At 49.4% G+C, this 24,572-nt stretch overlaps 1 protein-coding gene across 12 annotated transcripts in view; it reads right to left on the bottom strand.

Annotated features, from left to right (window-relative positions):
* Positions 1-24,572, bottom strand: part of ATP2B2 (ATPase plasma membrane Ca2+ transporting 2) — a 302,671-nt gene that overhangs the window by 40,584 nt on the left and 237,515 nt on the right. For 5 of the 12 annotated variants that reach the window (XM_017501478.2, XM_037728853.1, XM_037728849.1 and 2 more), the window contains 7 exons: positions 21,955-22,080; positions 20,141-20,173; positions 18,948-19,007; positions 12,987-13,028; positions 11,985-12,143; positions 9,188-9,402; positions 5,592-5,834 (listed from right to left, as the gene is read on the bottom strand). In XM_017501478.2, coding sequence (XP_017356967.1) covers positions 5,592-5,834; positions 9,188-9,402; positions 11,985-12,143; positions 12,987-13,028; positions 18,948-19,007; positions 20,141-20,173; positions 21,955-22,080 — 878 coding nt within the window. The remainder of the gene's footprint in view (positions 1-5,591; positions 5,835-9,187; positions 9,403-11,984; positions 12,144-12,986; positions 13,029-18,947; positions 19,008-20,140; positions 20,174-21,954; positions 22,081-24,572) is intronic. The other 7 variants (XM_017501485.2, XM_017501486.2, XM_037728851.1 and 4 more) reach the window with 3 other exon arrangements.

The following is a 24,572-nucleotide window of genomic DNA, read 5'->3' as shown; positions in this document are numbered from 1 at the left end:
GCGAAATACGACACAGCCGACTCCCTCCCTTCTGGGGTTATTGGCCTTGTGGCCACCTCCATGTACAATGGGGTGTACTGAGGACCAGATGGCTAAGCTTGGCTTCTCTATTCAGGAAAAGCATCCTGCAGGGGAATCCTTCCTTCAGAACCATTTGGGTACTCCAGGGAGATTTGTTTTTCTCTCAGTAGCTTACGTTTCAGAAATATGCCGTCAGCTTCCAACAGTTCAGCTCCACAAGTGCCCATCCTCAGTTTAATAGTTCAAATGTCAACTGTAGTGGCAACCTCCTCTAAAAGAGGTCTAGTGAAGTAGAAAATTTAAGTCTGCGCGGGTGGTTTCAGTATACGGAACAGACACGGGCAGAACAGGGATGTTTTCCCAAGGAAGCGCGGTGCCTCCACGGTTGGAGGAAAGAGCTATTTCCATCTGAAAGCTCAGCTGCAGCAGGAGGAGCAGCAGGGCAGCCAGAGCTGCAGGTGGAAGTCTTGATGTACAAAGCGTTGGAGACCACAAAGGGAATCTGAGGGTGTGCCAGGATTTCTGAGGCAGGGAAGCAATTTCTGACTGAAAGATGATTCGTGCAGCTTCCCTCTGAGGGCAACTTTAGTTTCTAATGATAAGAAATAAGAATGGAAAGGAAAAAGGCTCTGCCATTCTCAGAAAGGATGGGGCACAGGGTGGGTCTGGGCCCCTGAGCAGCCTCTCAGCCTGCAGCCTCAGCCCTGGCAACACCCTCCACCTGTGCCTGGGGTGGTTCTACTGAGCACAGGGAGGAGAAAGCCCATTAGGGGCTAATTTGGTACCACTGGCTCCCCCGAGTCCTGGCCTCACCTCTCAACATTCTCGCCCTACAGAAATGCCCAGGCCATGAAGCACCATGTTTCCTAACTGAGCCACGCAGCTTAAGGTCTCTGGGCCTTTGCAGGGTCGTGCCCCCTGCCTGGAATACTCTTGCCCCCTGCCTTCTTGGTGAATTCCTCCAGAATTCTCTGGGCCCAGCTCTGCCACTTGGTGGTCAGGAGCAATCCTGCAGGATCCTTTCTGTTTCTGCAGTGCGGTTTTCATAGCTGCGAGATGGGAATGGTCCTATTTGGCCAGCTCATCTGAAAGGCATGTGGAGGGTCAAGAAAGACAGTGGCTGGCATAGCAAACTACAGAGGGGAACGCACAGAAAGAGCAGCAGGGGGAAACAGAGTCATGACTGCCTTGGACTGAGCACCTGCTCTGTGTCAGGCACTGTGCGGGGCACTGCACACACCTCAGCTTGCCTAAGCTGCACGACAGCCCTTGAACAAACAGCCTCAGGGCAGAGAAGTGGTGGGGACCTGCCTGGGCTTGGAATTGTACAGATTTGGGTTCCAATCCTGGCCTGGTCTCAGACCTGCTCAGGTACTCTCAGCATGCCTCAACTGCTCCAACTTCAGGGTCCTTATCTATGCAATGGGGTGTGGTGTCACCTATTCTGTGGGTTGTCATACAAAGCAAGATAGGGTAAGCACACAGCATTGAGCCTAGCTAAGTGAATGTGAGCAATAATGATATGCTCACTTTATAGGCTGAAAAACACAGGCTCAGAGAAGTTAAGAAACTGGCTCAGGGTCACACAGATGGTGAGTGTTGGGGCTGGGATATGAACGTTGGTCTGTTGGATTTTAGAGTCAAACCTTTAAACCATTGCTTCCTGAGCTAGGTATTGGAATACCTGGATTCTAACTTCACTAACCAATGGAGTGACTTGGGACAAATCCCTTCCTGTTTCTCAGAGTGAACTGAGGGAGCTCAACTACTTGGTCTCCAAAGTTTGTGAATCCTTGTAGACCTTGCAATCTATCCTTGCAAATTCTTTTTTATTTTTATTTTTATTTTCCAGTAAAAGACATCAGCTAATTGGGAGGTCTATGGATCAATGCTGCCTGGATGGCTGAGGGTAGCTGTGGAAGAGACCAGCTCAGCAAGCTGGAGGCAGTGAGAGCACTGGTATTGGCCATGGGACTAGATCCAAGGCCAAATTATGCCTCTTGCTGGCACAAGAAAAATAAAGTAGAAGATAGAGACAGCAGTCCTGCCTTAAGACTCCTATAAATTCATAGTCACTCATCTACCCACTCACATATTCATCCATCCATTTATCCATTCATCCATCTATTCATCCACCATTCCATTCCATTTAGCAATTAACACATCTCATCTATCCATCCATCCCTCCATCCCTCCATCTATCCATCCATCCCTCCATCCATCCATCCATCATCCATCCATCCATCCATCCCTCCATCCATCCACCCACCTTTCAGCTAACACATCCACACATCCACTCATCCATCCACCAACCAACACATCCATCCATCCATCCATCCATTTACCAACCATCACATCCACCTATCCATCTATCTATTCATCCATCCACCTAACCACCATTTATCCGTTTATCCACCCACTCACCCATGTATTCATCCATTCACTCATCCATCCACCTATCCGTCTATTCATCTACACATCAATCCACCCATCCACTCACTCATTCATCCACACATCCATCTACCTACCCACTACTTTCACCCATCTCCCCTTCTCCCTACCTACCTCTCATCTCATTGATTAATCATCTACACATTTATTCACCAGTCCATTCACTTACACCACCCATCCACCCAGCACTTCCCAAAAGTTTATCTGAGGCAGATGAAAGAAGACTCAGCTGTCTCCTGCTCTCAAAAAGCCCACAGCCTGCATCATATAGCAAGAAGACACAGAGGAACTGGCATCCTTGTGGAGTGGGAAATACAGCCTATAGAAGCCCAGCCCTGCCCAGGGTCTTATTTTCCCAGTCCAGCCTCGTTTCCCAGTTAAAGCTGATGGGTAGTGAAGCTGGTGGACGTTGCATGTCCTTCCTGTCCTGTCTCCTCTTGTATAGTTTCAGAATGTCCTGTGATCTAGATTTCCTATCCTGGTTTGGAGGGTGGCTGAATGCCTGCCCTGAGCTGAGCAGCTCTAGCCTCTTAGTCTTTGCCTGAGCCTAGAAAGGGCAGCCCCTGGGAGGCCTTTTGCCCCATATAGCTAGCAGGCCCTGGCTCTGAATCTCACCCTCTGGGGACCCCAGACCTTTCCTCCCAAGCAGACTGTAGGCTAGAGGTGCTGCAGGGTTGGTTTCTATGAGCAGGAACCTAGTCTGGACAACTGACTCAACAGCTGGCTTTAGGGTACCCATGGGTCAGCTTTGCCGATAACTGGCTGAATGATTATGGGCAATAGCCTTTCCTTATCTAGACCTGATATCTCTGCTGTCTATTTATTTGTTAGCCTCTGTATTGCTACAATTGGAATCCCCTTTCAGTGGGTGATTTTTATTGCTGAATAACTACAATACTAGTCATATCGAGTGCTATGTGCTAAGCACTTTCCATTAACTACTCACTTTATCCTCACAATGATCAAAGATTCTCCCCTTCCCTTAGGAAACTGAGGCACCGAGAGGTTGAATAATTTGTTTATATTCATATAGCTGTTGAGGGATTTGAATGAAGGCAGTTTGGCTCCAGAGTCCACGTTTTAACCACTACCCAGTTACACAGAGGCTCTGCTGTCCTTCCCACATAGATGGCTGTCAGCTCCCAGCAACAAAGAGAATTAAGTGGCCAGGGGACATGTGCCAGGGAACATACAAGACAGACCCAGGAAGACAGGCACAGGTATCCTATGATGCCAGGGTTCTAGGCACAGAGGGGACTCTGGTGCCTGAGAGGTAAGGGACCTGCCTTGGATTACAAACCAAGGACCCCAGTTTCCAGATCCCTGACCTCTCTCCAGCCTCAGCAGCTGCACCTTCTCCTCAGATGGCCTGACTGACCCCTGTCCTTTATGCCACCTGGATAGACTCAATCCACCAACATCTAGAAATGACATTTCAGCTTTGCCGCCAGTGCTGAAAAGCACTGCTTAATTGAGACTCATCACTGTGGAGAGGTTTCCTCAGCCTTCCTGGCAGATCCCAAGGACTCTTTTTGCCTATAATTACATTACACAAATTTCAATCCAAGTCCCCCCACAGGGCTGTGCCCACATGACTGCCCCTATTGCCTGAAGCCCATTCTGGGAATTGTCCTGTTCCCATCTCTGCCATGTCCGTATGAGGAGATCATTATCAGCATCCCAGTTACTTTAGGAAGGCCTGGGGAGCAGGATAAAGCATTGTTGATCTCCCTTGATTCCCAAATTGGGTGGAGTGGGGGAAGAAGATAAAAACGTTGTCATTTCTGGGATTGCCCCCAGGGTTCTCTGTCAACATCTGCACGTGTCCTCTGACCTACTTTCCCCTTTGTCAGTTCTGCCTCCCTTAGCCTGCTGCTCCAGGGTGATGCAGGTGGCTGCTCAGCTGCAGCAGAGGGTGCAGGAGCTGCTGCCTCCTCCTTCCCCTACCAGCCCTTGGCTCTTTGCTGCTGACTCACGCTCTCTTCCCCCTTTCAATAAAGCTGCTAGCAGCTCCCACAAACCCAACCTGATCTAGAATGTTGCAGCTGGCTCAGGGGCAGAAGGAGGAGGAGGTCAGTACTCAGCCCATTGGGAGGGTAAACTAAAAAGCTTATCTGATCACCCAGATGCTCACAAGGCAGAAATGACCCACATCTGGGAACTGATGGATATCTGGATGGATGAACTTTGAGCTTCTCTTCATCCAGTGCTGCTTAATTACAAAGGAGCAACCTCTGCTTCTAAACCAGATAGGGTTTACAGCATGGTGAGTCGAGGCAGCTTAGCTGAGACAGTAAGTTGAGAGTTTTTCTTATCAAAATGAATTGTATTACTACTAACAACATCATCATCAGTGGTAGACTGTGAAAATGGTCAGTTATTCTCCTTTTTGAATTCATGTTTATGGCACCTCTCAACAAGAGGTGAAGCAAATTATCCCACTCTGTGAATCTGGGCTGGACTCCTGACTTACGTTGGCCAAGACAATGCTGCAAAAAGTGACAATGTGGCGGTTCAGAGCCCAGGCCTCAAGAGACCTTGCACACTTCTGCTGTCTCCTAGAGGCTTGTTGTCACCATGTGAACAAGCCCAGGTTGGCCTGCTGGAGGAGGTGAGACCACACAGGGCAGGAATGAGCCAGCCCAGCTGAGGCAATGCTAGATGAGCCTAGAGTCCTGCCAAGATCAGCGGAACTGTCCATTTGAACTCCTGCAGACGCAGGAAAAATCCTGGCTGAGACTGGAAGAACCATCCAGCTGAGCCCAGCATGAACTGCTGACTCAGAGGACTTTAAGCTAAATACACAGGTTTGTTTCAACCCACTAAGTTTTGGAAAGCACACTAATAGAAAGTTTGTGTGTGTGTGGGCAGGAGAAGTGGGGGTTCAATGACAGGATTTAAAAAACATAATTAACAATAAAGGTTTGTCACACAAACATTATAGCAATATTAATAGTACATTAAGTCAAAGAGAAAAATGTTGCTTACTATCTGACCATACCAAAATACATTAGTAGGATTTGAGACTGTGAATCACATTGCTCAACCTGCCCAGTACCTCTCTACCATACCATGGATGTTGCTCCCTCTGGTGGTGGATGTGCCTGGTACTCACTTACCAGAATCTTGGTGGTGTAGGCGCTGTTGATGGCGATGGCATTGACCAGCAGTTCCATGGTCTTGGTGTTGATGGAGCTGGGGTCGGGGATCTCCTTATAGTGGACGTCGCCGACATAGGCTTGTACCACTGTCATGCGATTGGTGGTCAGCGTGCCTGTCTTGTCTGAGCAGATGGCTGTGGCATTGCCCATGGTCTCACAGGCGTCCAGGTGGCGTACCAGGTTGTTGTCCTTCATCATTTTCTGGGAGAAGGGGCAGGGGAGAGGGCAACAGTGAGGAGAGGGGCTGGGGAGCATGGAGTGCCTGAAGGCACTGGTAAACATGCAGTAAATAAAGCAGAGCCCCCATGGCTTGCCCCTTTGCTTCCTGCACTTGCAAAGCATCTTGGTTGTTGCTCCCTCCTACACCTGGGCTTCTTTTGTAACACCTGGGCTTCTTCTCTGTGTGTGGCCCTTTTCTTTCCCTTTTAGTATCTCAACCATTTAGAAGATTCAGTTAATTGACTTTACTAGTTTGGATTATAGAGGGAATCTACATTCTTTATGGGAAAAAGCGGGGGTTGGAGTGGGGCAGATAAGATTGGTTCCTCTCTGAGGACTTTAAATGTTTTTTTCTTATAGACTAACATAAGTATCTGTTCCTTATTTGGTCATGGATTTTTTTGAACATGTCCTCTTTCACTGGTGCCTGGTTTTCACTGTCATTTTAATTTTACCAAAAGTAAATAAATTGGGATATAGGATTAATGTCATTATCACTAGGTGATAGAATTATAGATTTTTATTGTCTTTTCTATGACTAACATATATTATCACTTGCATAATAAAAACTGCACATTTCTTTAAAAAATATATATACACAAAAGGGAAAAAGAAAATATTTTGGCTATAAGCTACCATGCAGAACTAGGTAAATCCTGTACATCAACATCCGTTCTTTTGAAATTTATAACAAAAATAGAACATTCCTATACATAATATTTTCTTCTATCTGCCTTCTTTTCTCTCTGGCCCAACTCCACACTCACAGCTTCTTCTAGGTTCTCAAGCAAATGAAGTAATTATCAAGAAAACACTGTTCTTCATGCAGGCCCTCCTCATGTAGCAGCTGAATCAGAGTTCTAGGCTGTGCCTAGGAGTTATATTTCCTTTATTTTTGCTCCTCATTATAACTCTTTATAACCAGGGTAAAAAAGAAGTACAGTTAGAATAATTTTAATAGAGCTTTATGTTACTAAAAATGAGTATTAGTTGGATTATTCTCTTGCAGTTTCTCCTACTGTAATTTATGATAATAGTAATAATGAATGCATGTTGACTGATCAACAGCAACTGGAATTTGCAACACATGTTACAGTTTGCAAAGTCCTGTTGTGAATTACTTGCCTGATGTTTTAAGAATTCTGTGGGACGTGAGAAGATTCTGGTAATCCATTTTGGCAACTGAAGAAATCTAGGCAAATTGACCTAACCAGGATCACGCACCTGGAGGGATTTAAAGCTGGGATTTGAACCTACCTCCGTTTAACCTCACAGCCTGGGCCTTTCAGTCGGGCCTCAGTCCACCTGCACTCTCTGAAGAGGGTTTGTCTGTTGGCTCAAGAATCTCTAAGTCTGTACTGTCCAATATGGTGGTCGTATGTATTGTGACTACGTGTATAGGCTACTGAGAACTTGAACTGTTGCTAGTCTGAAGTGAAATGTGCTGTAAGTGTAAAATACACATCAGATTTAGAAGATATTATGAAAAAAGAAATGTAAAAGTAGTTCTTTAATAATTTTTATATTGATCACATATTGGATTGATAATTTTGACATATTGGGTAAAGTAAATTATATTATTAAAATTAACTTCACTGGTTTATTTTTACTTTTTTAAAAAAATGTAGCTACCAGGAATTTTTTCTTCTTTTTTAAAACATTATTTTATTGTATAGAGATGAGGTCTTATTATGTTGCCAAGCTGATCTTGAACTTCTGGGCTCAAGTGATCCTCCTGCCTTGGCCTCTGAAAGTGCTGGGGATTACAGGCATGAGTCACCACACCTGGCCGCTACTAGGAAACTTAAAATTGCACATGTGGCTCGCATTCTGTCTCTTTTTGGGCAGTGTTGATCTAAGTGGTGAGTCATCTCTGTGCTCTTGATGGTGGCTCCCAGGTCCAGGCTCAGAGAGGGCACAGTCTGCCTCTCCTGTGTTGGGGTGCTTTCCTAAGTCTATCAAGTGACTACACAAGTAACACTATGTAAGATGAGCGAGGGTACTGGGTGCCAGAGATATGAACTGCAGAAGGCACAGAGGCCTAAAAGCATCTGTTTATGATTCTCCCAAACCAGCTCTGTGCAACTTTCAAGGACATCCCTAGGCTCAGTGAAGTGACTGTGGACCAGGCCCCCTACTCATGGGTGTATAACAGTCACCCTCTGCTGGCCCCGGGTCCCAAAGTAGCCTCTTGTGACCTGTTTGGGCTTTGGTTTGTGGGGATGGAGTTTCTTCAAGAACCCTAAAACAGGAAGAAGATAAGGGCCGTATTCGTTACACAGAACTGCCACTTTCTGGCACCTGTCTGGAGATCTCTTTTCTGTATGAAATTACATCGGAGAGCCCAGCCCAAATTCCAGCTTGGAAACTGACGCTCACCATGCCCTCCCGAGGCTTTGCCAATTTCTCAGAGTGAATACCTTGTTTATAAACATGGCCACGCCTCCACCCTTGCAGGGACATTCCGGCATGGGGTGCTGGGAAACAGGAGCCCTACGCTTGGCCCTTTTAGGTGGAGAAAACATGGGGCAAAGGGAGGAAAATGAGACCTGGGTGTGAGAACCTGGGGGTGACCCAAGTAGGGTCAGACTCGCAGTGACTGGGCTCTGCAGACAGCCATGGCCTGGGTGCAGGTAGAGGTGTGGCTCTGCCATCAGGGGGGCGCTTAGAAAGGTCCCAGACCAAGCTTCCCCAGAAAACATTCATGGCCCCAGGTCTTCATTTAGCTGCTTTAAAATTTCTTATACTTTTAGCCTCTTTCCCCAGGGGAAGAGACTTCCAAGAAATCAGACTTCCTTTTTGTGTTCGTCTTACCCCTCCCACTTTAGGGAGCCACCTCTGAGATTAGTTTTACAAACACTACGGTTACCTGATGGGTCTAAGACTGAGGCCGCCAGACTTCTGCATAAATTTGGCGGAGTAAGGATGAGTTTTGGCTTGCATGGTGATGTCTTTATTACTTTTAAAAAAATTTGCTTTGATTATCGATGTATAAAAATCGTGACAGTTTACACAATGTCCAGATTTCTGGCTTCTCTTGGAAAAAGGTGACAATGTGGCAGTGCTGGGCCTGCACCCTTGCCAGGTGGGGTGTGGCCGGGCTGAATAATGGCTGCCTCTTCAGCCAGGGTATGGCTCTCTGGTTTGCCACAGGCCCCTGGACTCTACAAAAGCGTCAGAGTTTTGGGGTCCTGCATACATTCTTTTTCTGAGATCCCAGTGGGTCTGTGGGCTTCTTCGTTCAACTCCCAACCCCAGCACTGGCCCCAACAGGCCCCCCAGGCCCCCAGCTGCAACCGCATCAGCTGGCTGGTCCTGCTCTCCTTCCCTCTCACCTTCACTGAATAGGCCAGCGAGATGGTGACGGCCAGAGGGAGCCCCTCGGGCACGGCGACCACCAGCACTGTCACGCCAATGATGAAGAACTTGACAAAGTACTGCACGTAGACGGGTGTGCACTCAGGCAGCCACGGCTTCTTGTTGACCACGAAGGTGTCCACAGTGAAGTAGAGCACGAGGATGATCACTGTGATGGCCGACATCACCAAGCCTGCAATGTGAGGGACACATGCTCGGGGGGTTCCCGGAAGTGGGGGCCATGCGTGGTACGGACTAAACCTTTGGCTGAAAGGTCAGGTTGACCCCAGCTCACCTCCCAGCTCTGGCACTCCTTGCTTTGTGACCTGTGGCAAGTTCTTGAGACCTTGATCCTCACTAAGCCTCAGTCTCCTGCTGTGTACAATGAGGATGCGTATTTCCTCTCTGGGATTTTGTGAGGCTCAAATGTGATAATGCATGCAAAGTGCCCAGCACAGCGCGCGACACATAGTAGGTGCTCAAGAGATGTGTGCTGAGTGACTGTGTGAATAAATGAGGAATGGTTTGCATAGAGCTTTCACACAATAATGATGTGAAGTTGGTATCATTTATTCATTTATTTACTCAACAAATACCTTTTGAGCACCTATGACATGCCAGGCACATCTTAGTTCCTAGTTTGGGAACTAGGGACCTAGCAGCAAAGAAGACAAGAGTTCTAGCCCTTGAGGAGCCGACAATCTAGAGGAGGAGGAAGACAAAAACAAACAAAATAAACAAATACCTGAACATGACAATTTCAGATATGGCTACACACTATGAAGAAAAAGGCCAGGATGATGTGATAGAAAGTGACATGGTGGGGGGTAGGGAGTGGTTACTTTAGCTAGGGTGGCCAGGGAAGGCTTCTTGGAGGAGGTGACATTTGAACAGACACCGTTGCATGGTGGCCTAGGGGAAGAACATTCTAGGTAGAGGAAACAGCAGGTGGCTTTTTTGAATGGGGAAACTGAGGCTCAGAGAGGGGAGGTGACTTGCAGTCACAGGTGAGAGGGATGCTGTAACCGTAGGAACGCAGCTGAGGACCTGTCCTGATCCCCTGGGGTATGGCGGCCCCTCAGGCATGGGCACGGCGACCACTAACACTCATGCCCATCCCCTATCTGCTACAGGTGCTACTGCATGTGCTGCGGAGACTGCTCACACCTGCAGCCTCTGACAGAGGAGGAGCCTGCTAAGGTGACTGGAGTCCCCTTGTCGGGAAGTGCCTGGGAATGCACTCCCATCTCAACCTGATGGCCACCATCCAGTGGCTGACACGGGGGTCCCAAAGCCCAACCATCTGCTTCGACGTAGGACAGACCCTAGAGTTCTGGGTGGCATAGATTTTATCCTGAGGACAGTGTGAGCCATGGAGGAGGTTTGGGCAGAGTAGGGCAGGGATGGATTTGGGCTGCTCCAGAGCTCCCATGGGATCGGGAGAGGCCAGGAGTTCTCTGGAAATTTCAGCTGTCTCTGGCTTCTCCCCTGGCCTGGACCTGTTCTTCCTGTAGGTCTCACTGGAGAGCACCCCATCAATAGATCCCCTGCCTACCCATCTCAAGGAATTCAGCCCAAGAGAGAGGCAGAGATGGGATGTGAACCCAGGAGTGCTTGACTGTGAACTCCATTCTTGGCAGGGCCGAGGTGCAAGAAGGAGGGAGGGGAGTGAGGACTTTGAAGGCCATGGGGTTGTTCTCATCGCTTAGTTCCCTGCCCTGTCAGTGCCATGTTTCCATGGAATATTCTGCCTGTGATGGTGGCGATGGTGGGATGGAGGATAGAGGAAATCCCTGGGCCCATAGCTCTCTACCCCCACCTCCAGGTGTGGCGCCTCAGAGCCGGCTCCAACCCTGTCTGACAGTGGCAGGGGCGGGAAGCCAAGCTCCCAGCAGCCGGGAGCTGTCACCAGTCCCCCAAGTTTAAATATAGACAGCCAAGCCTGTAATCTGCTTCCCTTCCCCACGCCGTGGTGTCTATAATTAGAGCTAGGGAGACAGCCACAAGGGATTGAGCAGCCAGGTGGGAAGGCCTTGGCGTTTACTACCTCCTTACCTGGGAGGGAAGCCTAGGCCGTGCCAGAGTGTCAGGGGCTCACTTTGCAGCTGGGCCAGAGGGGCCGTCACCAGCCATCACTGGCCGTTACCACTTTAGTTGGGATGACCCGTTTGTTGTGCTGGGGCTCAGACCATGGGCTTCTCCCTAGGCTCCTGGCACTGTTTCTCAACCTCTTCCGTTTTTCCTCTGCACTGTGACCCGGGTGGTCATGAAAAAGGCCAAACCCACTCCTGCCTGCCTCTGCTCAAGTCTCTTCCATGGCTCCTACTGTCCTCAGGATAAAGTCTGTGCTGCTTAGAACTCCAGGCCTTGCCCCCTCTCCAGCCAGTGCACCTGCCAAGTGCTAATGCTTTGTATGCAGAGCCTCCTTTAACTCCCACAGCAATCTGGGAAGTGGGGACAGCTATTGTCCTCATTTTACAGGTGAGGGTATGGAGCTAGTAGAAGTTACTTTCCCAAGTTTTCACAGCCATTGCCGGACAAGAATGCAGGCCATCTGCCACCAGAGCCCTGGCTTTGAGCGTCACTCTTATAAGTCACTGAGTGCTAATAGAGGGCCTACTGTACACAGGACTCACTGTGGACTTCCGGGTGGGCTTCGGGCACTCATTCAAGCCCCCCACTTTGCAGATGAGGTGACAGGCCCAGCTTGGGGCAGGGCTCTGCCTGGGGTCCTCCTGTGAGCCCTGTGCCCCGCCTCCCACACACTGCACTCACCTGCCTTCCCGATTTGCACAGCCAGCTTGGTGAGCTTGCCCTGCAGCACGGACTTCTCCTTCTTGTGCATGCTGGCCTTCTTCCTGTCGTCGGCGTCGCCGCCCTCGGCACTCTTGAGGGGCTGCATCTCCATGGCGGCTGCCCCGTCCTGCTGTTTGGCTGCAGGGAGCAGAGCATGCACGTGTACACACACAGATACATAGACACACACACACACACACACACACACACACACACACACACACAGGTCAGCCCACAGGTGGGGACACTGGCACCCACCCATGCCTGCCCAGGGGAGGTGCTGACTGCCCGGCCGGAGCCCCGCAGGGCTGGCGCAGAAGTCCTTGGATGGGGGGCCTGCCTCTTCCAGCTGGAGCTATGGATCCTGGTGGCACTCACTGCCTCGGACCTGGAATCCAGGATGTAGCAGGGACTGATGCTGTTACCCTAGAACCCCCTCAGTCTGAACAAGCCTGTGTGTCCTACCCCAGGTGGTCCCTTGTCCTTTCCCACATTCAGACAAGACAGACAGGCTTGGGCTCTACCCAGCTGGCCTTTGGGAACTGTTGTGGGATATTAAGTAGCCACCAGACAGAAGGGACAAAAAAGGAGGCTGAAAAGGTAAAAGAGGCCATCCCAGTTAGTGTGGCCTTTTCCATGCAGGATGGACTGGAGGGCCCGTGACCCTTTTGGACAGAGACTGAGCCAAACTCTCTACCCCTCAAACTCTAAGGATCTCAAAGTCTTCAGCTGAAGGGGTGGCAGAGTTCAAGGGCTGGGGAGATGCTGGCCCATGGGTGGCCCCCTCCTCATCGGTGGACACCTCTTTATTTGGCCTGGCACCATGTGAATCACAGCTACGCCCCCAAGGTTGTCAAGACGCCTGCAGGGGTGGATGTGTCTGCCTCTGGTCCCCACCAGTCTCTGTCTCTGATGTGACTCTCAGAGCCAGTGGGGAGGGGCCTCAGGGAACACAAACGCCGGTTAATACGAAAGGGTTACCTTTGCTCTGGCTGGCGTCCACATTGCCATCCTGCATTTTACCTACACGACAAAAAATTTTAACAGACAACAGAGAACAGACAACACACGGTCGGTCATCATGAAGACGCAACAGGCCACGGACATTAATGTCACAGATGGAGGGAGGGCCGTGCTGACTGCATCCCTCTGTGTGGGGATGCAGGCTGGGGAGGCTCCTGAAGCAGGAGCAGTCCTGGCCACCACCTTAGCTGTGGGGCCTGCCAGCTGGGCAACTCCGGATTCTCTAGGGGGCTCAGGAGGGAGGTTCCTGTTGGAATACTTTTGGCCCTGAATGTATTACAGATCAAAGGGCAGTATCAGAGGATGCAGGGGACAAGAGTCCGCTGGAGGAGTCAGCAGAGAAGCCCTCAGGCCCCCACACCAAGCCTTTTGCGACTGATTTGGTGTTTTCTGGGTTGAGAGAAGGCAAAGTGAAACTTGTTCAGTTACGTTCTTTTCATTTTCCCATAAAAGAGAACAGGCAGATGAGAGAGAGAGAGGCAGAAAGAGAGAAAGAGAGAGAGAGAGAGAGTTTCTAGAATGGAGAGGAGTTTGGATAAGGCGCTGAGGTCAATGTGTTCCTTAGTTTTGGGCTTCAAGAGGGGCGGTTCTTTCTCTTTCTCCTCCTGAAGAGTGTGAAGCCACCCAGGGATGACCCCTTGCCCAACAACTCTGAGAGTGACCAGCACAAAGAGTGAGCAGGGGCCCCCATGGTGGTGTATGAGGGACCCCAAGTGTGGCTGGGGTTTTGGTGAAGTGCCCTGGTTCCCAAGGGAATTGCTGGCCCCTTAGTAGGGGCATGGCTCAGGCTACAGTAGCAGGATAAGTAGTGTCAGTAGGCACCCCTATCCCATATCAGGGCCTGGTGCTGCATCTGCCCCTCCCACTCATCAGAGTTGCCTGGGAGGCCTCCACCCCAGCCTTGGCCAGGAGCTTGTGGGCTGAGTGTGCAGTGTGGGTACTGGTGGCCTCTGTCTCTTGCCTAGCACACCTGCCTTCGTCAGCACCCTCCTGTCCACTGGGCCTGCACGCTCACCTGGAGCTCTGCCTGCTCTGCCTACAGGCCTCACACCCTTGGGAGGGGTGTGAGAGGGCTGACCACCCTTGGATGATGGCTGCAATGTTGATTCTCACAGTTCACATTCCAGGACAACCCACCACGTGCTGGGCACACACATAGGCTCCGAGATTCCATCTAATCCTTACCACAGCCTCATCTATGAAGGGTGTGCTTGTATTATACCCATTTAGAGATGAGAAACTGAGGCTCAGAGAGGGAGATGACCTGCTTGGGTCTCAATGGGTAAATGGAGAGCTGGCCCCAAAGCGCATGCTTACATCTGTCCTGCCATTGCTTCTCTAGAAGCTGCTGTTGGGGAGACCATGAACAACACCCCTCACTCAGCACCTTTGAGCCCGGGGGGAGGTGAGTTGGGGCAGCACTGCTGGGACAGGGTTCCTGAAATCTTCAGTTTGCCACCAACTAGCTGCTGGCTCTATATCTCCCAACGTCATCAGCTTCCACTTTCATAAAGCAGGATGAGACATTCACCTCCCAGAGTGCCCCAAAGTTACCTTCATAATAACCACTTGCACAGTTCAGCCTTTTGCAGTTTCAAAGGGCTTTTGCAAGTGTCATCTCTTGTCAGTCTTCCCAGTATCCCTGCAAGGTGGGGCAGGAGGGATTTTCATCGCTCTCATTTTCTAGATGGGGAAACTGAGGCCAAGGGAAGTTCAGAGACAGCCTGCATTTAGGAGTATTCTCGGAATAACCCCGTGGCTGCAAGATTAGTTCATCACTGTCACTGTGCCCACTTTCTGGGTGACTCAGAAGGAGGAAGTGGCTTCCCCGAACCTCACCCAGCACTGTCTGTCCAAGGGTAAGTGCAGAGCTGTCCCCATGGCCTCTCATGGCAAAGGATCAGTTGCCCACCCTGGACTTTAAAGTGAAAGACTCCCTGTGTCTCTGTTGTAAAATTCTTTCTACTGAAACACAAGAGAAAAAAGCTTTTGAGAGTAAGCAGGAATGAGTAACAACAATTATTTTTATTTTCTAAAATAATTTTACTGACTGGGCTCAGGGGCACCAGGGGACGCCACTTCAATAGCTGGTTTTAGAAGGCTCAAAGGGGCTTTTATTTGCATTGCATATTATCAGATGCACTAGCTGGTGTGTGCACTCATTAAGCCCAGCTAGCAATTTCCTCTTTTATTTCCATAGTGAACACGTGGTCAGAAAAATAATCACCAATGCGTATGCTGGAGGAAGGAAGGGATGTTCTGGGAATGCTGAGGCACAGATGGCCTGGTTTCTCAGAAGCGAGGGACTTATCTGGGGCTCTCCTAGGCCACATTGGTGCTCACCTGGCCCTGAACTATGGTGGAAAAGCCAGCTTTGGCTCCATGTGGGATCTGGAGATGAACTGTATTTCAGGACAGTTAGGGATGGGGTCCAAGATGGAGCCCTCAGGCGGGGTCTCAGAGGTCTTTCTGTCTGGAATCAGATGCACCTTTTCCAAATGGGTCTATTCTTTCTGTGCATCACAAGGGGCATGGGTGTTAAGTGCATGGATTAGGAGGTTTGCTGGTAAGGTGACCTGATACACAAGCTCTAGGGAGACAGATCACTGGCTGGGAGACTTGGGAAATACCACTTCTCTTTCCTGTGCTTTTCTCCTCTGTGATATGGGCTGATGTCCACCAAGGTGATGTTTATGAAAGGCACTAGAAAAGCACTGTGTAAACGTTGGGAGTTAGTAGTGATGTATTATTGTTGTTGTTGCCCAGGTTGGAGTGCAGTGGCAGGATCTTGGTTCACTGCAGCCCTGAACTCCTGGGCTCAAGTGGTCCTTCTACTTCAGCTTCCTGAGTTGCTGGGAGTATAGGTGTGTGCCTATATTCTAACTCTGCCCAGCTAATTAAACTTTTTTTTTCTTTGTAGAGATGTGGTCTCACTATGATGTCTGGGCTGGTCTCAAACTCCTAACCTCAAGCGATTCTCCTGCTTTGGCCTCACAAAGTGTTGGGATTACAGGCATAAGCCACTGTGCCCAGCCTATGATGTATAATTTTTTTTTTTTTTTTGAAACAGAGTCACTTCTATCCAGGCTGGAGTGCAGTGGTGTGATCTTGGCTCACTGCAACCTCCACATCCTGGGTTCAGGCGATTCTCTTGCCTTAGCCTCCTGAGTAGCTGGGATAACAGGTGCTCACTACCATGCCCAGCTACTGTATGTATGTGTGTATGTGTGTATATATATATTTTTTTTTTTTTTTAAATTTTTAAAATTTTTTTAAATTTTTAGTAGAGACAGAGTTTTACCATGTTGCCCAGGCTAGTCTCCAACTCCTGACCTCAAGCAATCCACCTGCCTCTGCCTCTCAAAGTGCTGGGATTACAGGCATGAGCCACTGTGTTCAGCCTCATGATGTATAATGAAATGTGATCACAACCACGATTACAGGTCATGTATTATATAGTGACACACTAATAAGTGTAAAAGAAAAATAAATAATAATGACAATCATAATGCTTCCAAGATGAATGGACCACACCCATCTGTTAGTTGGAGGCTTGGGAGAGCAGGGTCAAAGGGAATACTGGCACCCTATTTTCTTTTTTTTCCCCCATATCCAAGTCATTGTGATTTGGCTCAGGGGAAGGAGGGGAAAGAACACTTAATTCCCTCTCAATCAGCAAGGCTCTGTCTTGTGCCTCTTCAACTGTGTAGTGCTCTCACCTGGAGTCTGGAAAGCCTGTTAAAATGCAGATTCCCCTTCAGTTGGTCTGGGGTGGGGTCTGAGAGTCTGCTTTTCTAAGGAGCTCCCAGGTGATACATAGGCTGTGGGTCCTGTGATCACATTTGGAATAACAATGGCTTAGAGCATTGTCTCCCTGAGCATATTACAGGGCATACCAATCCCACAGGATTCAGCCAGGAAAGGTCTTACAGTCAAATCAGCCTAGGAAACTCTGTGTGACTCAGTAACTCTCCACAACACACCAGCATATTCAAGGCCCTAAGCAGTCCTATAACCAGGAAGAGACCAATTCAATCCAGTGGTTCTTAAACATTTTTGACTACAGAATCCTTTTCCTGGGGTGAAGACCTCTTAACATCCTTGTGAAACTTATAAGATGTACTCCACTGGGAAATCCTGGATCAGGAGGAGAAGCACACACTTTAGAGCCAGCCAGGTCTGGGCTCTGGGTTCAAATCCTAGCTCTGCCACTTTTAGCTCTGTGACCTTAGGCTAGTGTCTTGGTCTCCTTGAGCCTCAGTCTCCTCATCTTTAAAGTGGGGACAATAAAGCCCATATTATGGGGTTGTCACGAGGATTAAATGAGACAGTGAACATGAAATGCTTTCAACCATGCCTGGTATACAGAAAGTGATCAAGAAATGAAAGTTTTCCATCTTTCCTGCCATTTTTCTTGGGATATTTGGGGTTTTCTGCTGCAGTTTAGAAGTGAAACTGCCTTTTCTTCTGGGACTGGCCAGCCTGGATGGGGTCTGTATGTTCACAAAGCTCAGCAAGCTCACTGCCATGGGGGAAGTGGGTGCCCCCTCCGGGTTCCTTCTATTCCAGCTGTGGGTTTGCCCACATGGGTTCTCCTTGTCACCCTCAGCCACCCCTCCCTGAGGCATGACACCTCCCACTCCCCAAGCTGTCCTCCTTCCTCCTCCTGTGCCTGAAATAGACTCACACCAGAATTAGTCCTTCTTGGCAAGGCACTCCTCACAGAAGTACCTTACTCAGCCCTGACACCTACAAGGTGCTTCCATCATTGGTCACTTTGAATGCAGGTGGCTTGGGCAGAGGTCTAGGGCAGGGGATAAGGCTGTGGGGAATAAGTCTCTACATTTTGCAGTAGTGGCGAGGAGTGAATGATACAATGGTTGAGAAACCCATAGCCCAGTGCCTAGTATGCAGAGACGGGGGGAAAAAGATTTTCCCCTGCCTTCAGCTTCTCTGGGGCTCCCAGACATCAGGGTTCCATCATGTTTTCATTAGGTAACATAATACTCCCCCATCATATTTTCATGATGGAGCCCTAATGGTTCTTGGCAGTTCAGGAGCAGTCTGGGGGACTATTATGTTACCTAATTTGGGGAGAGGGGTGGCATCTGAGTAAACAGAAGCCTTGTCTGTTGCTCTGAAGCCAGGAGGGGATAGAAATCTGACATCTGAAGGCTTTGGGGCAAGTGAATGGAATTCCTTCCTGCCTGTGTATAAGAAGGTTAAGATGCAGACCCCAGTACACAGTGGCAGCCCCTCTCCCCCACCCTCCACCCCTGAGACCCAGGACAAACGCTCCAGCACAGGCAATAGCAAGAAACACCAGTCCACATCCGAGGGACAGAACCAGGCCCGAGCCCAAGCGAACCCCCTGCCCATTGGCTCCGTGAAAGAGAAGAGGAAAAAATGTTTACTGGTGGCTCAGCCATGCTGCAGGACAGGGCCAAGGAACTGAATCTCGGCCTGGGTCCCCTTGCCTCGAGGAAATTTTAGAGTTGAGGGCCGGAGCCTTTGCTGGGGACCCAGATGCCAGCTTCAGCCCAAGTCCTGACCCCAGGCCTTCTTCCCAAAGCCAGGGCCAGGAATACGCTTAGGAAAGGGCCACGCCGGGTGGGATGCTGCTTCTTGGGAGCCAATCTGAAGCCAAAGTCTTGTCCCTTGTCTGGGCTCCATGGGGGGTCAAGGGCCCTGCAGGAGTCAGCACCTTTTTGGCAGCTGTGAGGCTGACAGGGTGCAGAGCTGACTCCCCGGCTGTGGCTCCTGTCTTAAGCGCCTGCCCCATGTGAGAGGGTGACTGTCCCAGCGGCCCATGCACATCCGAGATCTGTGCAGTCCAGAACAAGGAAAGAAAGCCCAGAGTTGGGGTGGGGGAGAGACGCCCATCCAACCACGACCAGGAGCTCGCCGTGGGAGACATACCATTGACTAGGCTGGCATTCGCACTATCTGCAGCATTTGAAGCTGCCGCACCGTCTGCTGCTGCAGGGGGGTGGGAGGGATGGAAAATGCAGTGTCACAATGGAGAAAAGCAACAACAACAAAGACATGAACCCACTTGCGGGGAGATAACGTGACTCTATTCTTAAAAAAAATCCTCCATTGGAAACCAAGAAACTCAAATTTGAGGTGGCGGTGAAATGTTCCATAGAGATGCCGCAGAGGTGGAGGGGAGAAACTCAGACATGGAGGGTCTTTCAAAGAAAGCATGGCGGATGACCAGGAGGGTTGGGTGGGAGGGTGATAGTCTGTGCTAAGGTCTGGACCTTGCTGGTCCAAGCAGTCAGGGGAGCCCCTGGCAGAGAGGGTTCCATAAAATGAGGGAATCTGGCCAGGAGTGGAAAAATATTCACAGGCAGTGCAGGGTGGGCACGGACCACTCAAAATGAGTATTCTCCAAGACCACCATCTCCGTACACCAGGGTGTTCTACAGAACATTTGCTAATGGTAAGTACTTTGACTTAACTGGATTCATGCCCTTGATTCAGGCCACTGCCTCCTTCCCTAACTGGCATTCCAGAGACTGCTTTGGGAACCCTCATGTGAGATGCCTCCCAAATTTAAAAGGTGACATCAAGTATGTTGCATTTTGTATGAGACAGAAAAGGCACTAGTGAATTTTTCTTAATTTAGAAATTAAAAGTGATATGAGATGGCTAAATTCACACCCTTTGCTCTTTCTTGGGGGTGGGGAATAGTGTTCTATGGGCAGGAGAGGGAAGGGGCCCCACTGGGTGAACCACACTGTTGTGTGAGGGCATGGGCTCCCTGGGGGTGCTGGTGGGGAGAGCAGGGGCTGGGGGGGCCCTGTGATGGTGAGCAAGCTTTGTGTGCTGGTATGCAGGGCTGAGGGTGGTGTGGAGATGGTGGTGGTGCCACTTGGCATTGGCCAGTAGGATGAGGCACTGTACGGGCAAGAGGGTAGAGTGGGGTGTTGGCTTGATCCACAGGGCTGGCATCATATGAGGGTGCAGAGGAGGGTCTGGGGGGTGGAGCCACCCACAGGCATGTGGCCTCCTCCAGCTGTGTGCTGGTGGTCTTGGGGCAGGGCCTGGTGGCCAAAGCCTGCTGCTATTTCTAAAAGCCCATCTACCCTGAGGGTGTCTTACTGTACCTGGTAGCTGAAGGCCATCCCCCTTCTTCACACCTGTGTGATGATTTTTGAGACATGTTAATGAAGGAGAAGCACACAGCCTTATCTGCCCATGCGCGCGCGCACACACACACACACACACACACAAACACACACACACACGTGCGTACACACATGGCCACACACCTAGGGTCATCCTGAAATGGGGACACGTGGCTGGTGGGCTCTAAGCAATGTCCCGTGGAGGTAATGAGATGGGAGGGCAGAGGGTGACCAGCTGAGGTCATGCTGCTCATGGTGGCCTGAGATGCTGGGCTGTCCCCCCAGGCTTCCTCTGCCACGACCCCTCCACATTCCACCATCTTCTCTCCACACAGGCTGTTTTCTGACATCTCAATCTCACTGGGGTGCAGGTGAGTGTTCAGTGAAGGACTCTAAACTGTGCTTCTGGGGCATCTGAGGCCTGTCTTCTTACTGGCATTTAGAAAACCACAGATCTGGCCCTACTGGCATTTTAAAAATCACAGATCTGGCCCATGGAAGAGTCTGGGGACGTTTTCCCCTCACCCAGACCTCAGTGAGGTGAAGACAATGGATACAAATTGCTGCATCCTGCCTACCTGCTCAGATCTGCCCAACTGCTGGCATTGTGGAATAGGGCTTAGCCATCCTGACCATAGATTCAAACCCAGCATATGCACAATCACCTTATGTTCTCTGGGACTCTTGGTCAGGCCCCTTTTCTCAGTTTCAGCCTCAGCACTTCTTTACTTTAGCCTCCTAATTTCCCAGAACATAGCTCAGCTCCATTGTTCCTGCTGGGAGGAGCCAACATAATCTTAGGGGACTCCCTAGAAAATGGGTTTCGCCTTCATGAGCAAGTAACTTTCAATCTTGACCTAAGCTCTGTACCAGATTGGCCTCTGAGAGCTGGAGGGAGCAGGGCTGCCCCTAAAATTCAGGGAGTGGCCATCTGTCCTCTCATCTACCTTCTGGGATTCCAGAAGTTCTGAATGTCACAGATCCTGCCCTAGAGCTTGAGGAAGGAGACAAAACACTGAAAATGTGAAAGGGGGGCTATCTCTGAGACCAAGTGTGGTGACAGGTAAGGAGTCAGCTGTGCTGGGACCAGAAACCTGGGCCTTTGGATTTGTGCCTGGCCTAATGAGACTTGAGCTTTTTGTGTGAGTATCCCTCCTCTGTTCTGAGAGATATTTTTGGCCTGGGTGGTTAGTCTACTACACTGAGGAGAGACCAGTGAATAAGGAATCTTATTTCCAAGAAGGAGGAAGAACCAGAACTCAGACAAGATGGCAGATCTGGGAGCACTGGAGAGCAAACTCATAATAGTTGATTTGAAGCCATGCATATGGCTGCCTTTCCCAGAATCTCCTCTGCCCATGTCTTAGATGAATCTGTGCTGGGTGGATTTTCAGTTCTGCTCAGTGGAGTTGACAATATTGGAAGGAATATGCTTGGGTGGAGATTTCTACTCAATACTGGAGTGATGAGGGACCAATTGATGCTGGCTGCTTCTACCACTTGAGGGTGGAGACTCAACAACATGGTCAGCATCCTTGGCTTGGCACAGAGGGGAAGGAGGGGCTTTCATGACATGATTGGACAAGACAGACTGGGACAAGACCCTGAAGATGGAACAGACAGAGCCTACCTGGCCCGTGCAGGCCTTAAGGATGCATGAGGTGGCTGTCAGCACAGGGTGTGGACATAGAAGGCACTCAATAACTATTTTGTTGAGTGAACAAATAAACAAACAAACAAAAAAATGTGGCCTTAAGAGCTCCTCTCCTGGCCTGCAAGGGGATTAGGCTTACCTTTCTTGTCTTTCTTCTCTTCCTCTTCACCACCAGCCCCCAGCAGTGTAAAGATGATGCCAGTCTGAGAGTTCACACCCACAGCAGTCACCAACATCCTTCCTGAGCCCTCCATCACGTGGGTCCCTGGGAAAGGGGACAAAAGCCTAGTTACCATTGCATGGCTGAAGCCCTCTCCCCAAAGGAGTGAAGAAAGGAAGTCTCAGTTAGCTCCTGGGTCTTTGCCTGCTGAGGTCATGGGGCACCACCTACAGTTAAGATTCACACTGTGTGTGTGGTGGGTCCTTTCAAGATGCTTTCACCTCAGGAGAGTGCTGGGCTGGAAACACTGTTATCTGTCAGTTCTCAGGTACCCCAAATAAGCCCCAGGCCCACCACCTACTACCTGCCCTGCAGGGTTACTTCCTCCTTCTGTCTCCTTCTCCCCACTCCTTCCCCACCCTTACAGATGTAGACAGCAAACTCCAGGAGTGTCCTGGAGTGCATGATGCCACTATACACATTACAAAAATCACAGACTTTTTTCTTTAGATTTTTTCATATCACTTTACAGTTATTACAGCATTGTTGGTGCTCATCTCTATTTTATAAATAAGGTGGTTATGCAATTGCTTGCTAGATCTTGTTATTCAGTTTTCATAAAGTACACTCATCACTATACCACACATTTTTTTCTACTTATGCCAATATAATTGATTTCCTTTGTGATCCAATGCATTTCATTTTATATATTTCAAGGTTTTATATGGAGTTGGGGTGGCACATGATGACACTAGACTTCCCAGGGGTCTATGCTGCAAGAAACGTTAAGAAACTCTTTCCTAGAACTTTATATTTCTCAAACTGGGTTCCAAAGAGCCCTCAAATTCTTTCTGGGGGCTGGAAGGGTGGCTATGGGGGTGAAGGAGGCCTTTGGTCAGGGTTGGCTCTATTTCTATTTATTTTTGGGGCTTCAGTGTCAGCTTTTGTTTGATAAGAGAGTCTTGTTGTTGGCAGTCCCTCCACCATGCAGGCTCAGAGAGCAACTTGTCCAACAGCACACAAGGGCTTCAGAGGGAGGATAAGCTGCAGAGGGGAAAGAAATGTGGTCTATACACTTGATGGAATATTATTCAGCCTTAAAGAGAAAGAAACTTGAACACAGGCTACAACATAGATGAACCTTGAGAACCCTGCAGTAAGTAAGTGAGCCAGCCATGAAAGGAGCATAAATTCCATATGACTCCAGAACGTAGAATGATGAGTGCCAGGGGCTGGGGAAGGGAGATGAAAATTAGTGTTAATGGGTGCAGAGTTTCAATTTGGGAAGATGAAAAGAGTTCTGGGGATGGGTGGTGGTGACAGTTGCACAACAATGTGAATATATTTAATGCCATTGAACCATATACTTAAAAGTGGTTAAAATGGTAAATTCTATGTTATGTGTATTTTGCTATTAATATAATTGTAAAAATTGGGGGAAAATAAGCCCACTGAAGCCACGGCCTAACTGGGGAAGCAAAGGTGACCCCAGGAGGGCGGCTGGGACCCAGTCTGGGAAGTGGACAGCAGCTACGCCCACCCAGTGCTAGCAGTGAGGGAATGCAGCACTGCTGGTCCTTTGTCCTTTGATTGGTGCTGGAAGGATTTGGATCCTGGAAGGTTGGCTCTCCAGGCACACAATTTTTTTTTCCCGTTTTTATTTTTTGCTACTCTGATTAGAAAGCTGTCTACCATGCAGGACACACTACCTTCTCACATGGGGGAGTAAGAATTCCATCCTGGCCTAGATAGACGGTATCACAGGGGCCCTGACAGCCACAACAATGACTCTCTGACATGCTACGCCTTGCTTCTTGAATTCACTTCTGCCCCTTAGAGTTCTTTCTGTCCCCTGGTGACTGGGTGCCACATCTTCCTCTTTTCAGCATAATTTATCTCTTACTGTGTTTTGGTTTGCTTCAGATTTGAAGTCATGTGAGGAAACTCATTAGAATTGTATCTAAAATAAGAGTTGAGGGGTTCTGAGTCAGGACCTAAAGAGCTTTCCTTAAGCAAGGAATCTGTTTTTGCTTTTTAAGTGGCATCACTCACCTTGTCCCTTTCCTTCTAGGATCTGAGCACTATCCCAGTGTTGTGTGTGTGTGCCTGTGTGTGTGTGCATGCATGTATGTGTGTGTGTGTGTATGTGTGTGCATGCAACACTCTAGCCTCGTAGTCTCCAGGATCTCAGGATCTCAAAGGGCTTTCAGGGAGACAGACACTCTCCCATGATCCCAGGTAGGTAAATGTCAACCTGTTCATGCACAGATGCAGAAACCAAGTCATGAAGGATCACACAGGGGGCGTGCAGAACCCAGCTCTCTGATGGCAAGCTCTTTGGCCATTCCCAGGACAGAAGGACAGTGCTTTTTATTCCTTCTCAGCAGGGCACAGTGAGGACCACAGAATGAGCTCAGACACTGGCTCCAGGCTGAGGATCCCAGGCCTGGTGATTTCTCATCACAGGCAGACCCTGGAGCACCCCTGCTCCATCACCCTGGTGAGGCCCAATAACGGGATCTTGGTCATTATAATAACTTGCTGACCAGATGTCTCCCTGGGCACTGGCTCAGCTTGTGAGGGGCCTAAGAGGAGGG

This window comes from Cebus imitator, unplaced genomic scaffold (genome assembly GCF_001604975.1).
Source record: "Cebus imitator isolate Cc_AM_T3 unplaced genomic scaffold, Cebus_imitator-1.0 Scaffold281, whole genome shotgun sequence".
In the NCBI taxonomy this organism is placed as follows: Eukaryota; Metazoa; Chordata; class Mammalia; order Primates; family Cebidae; genus Cebus; species Cebus imitator.
This window is presented reverse-complemented; position numbering and strand designations above follow the sequence as displayed.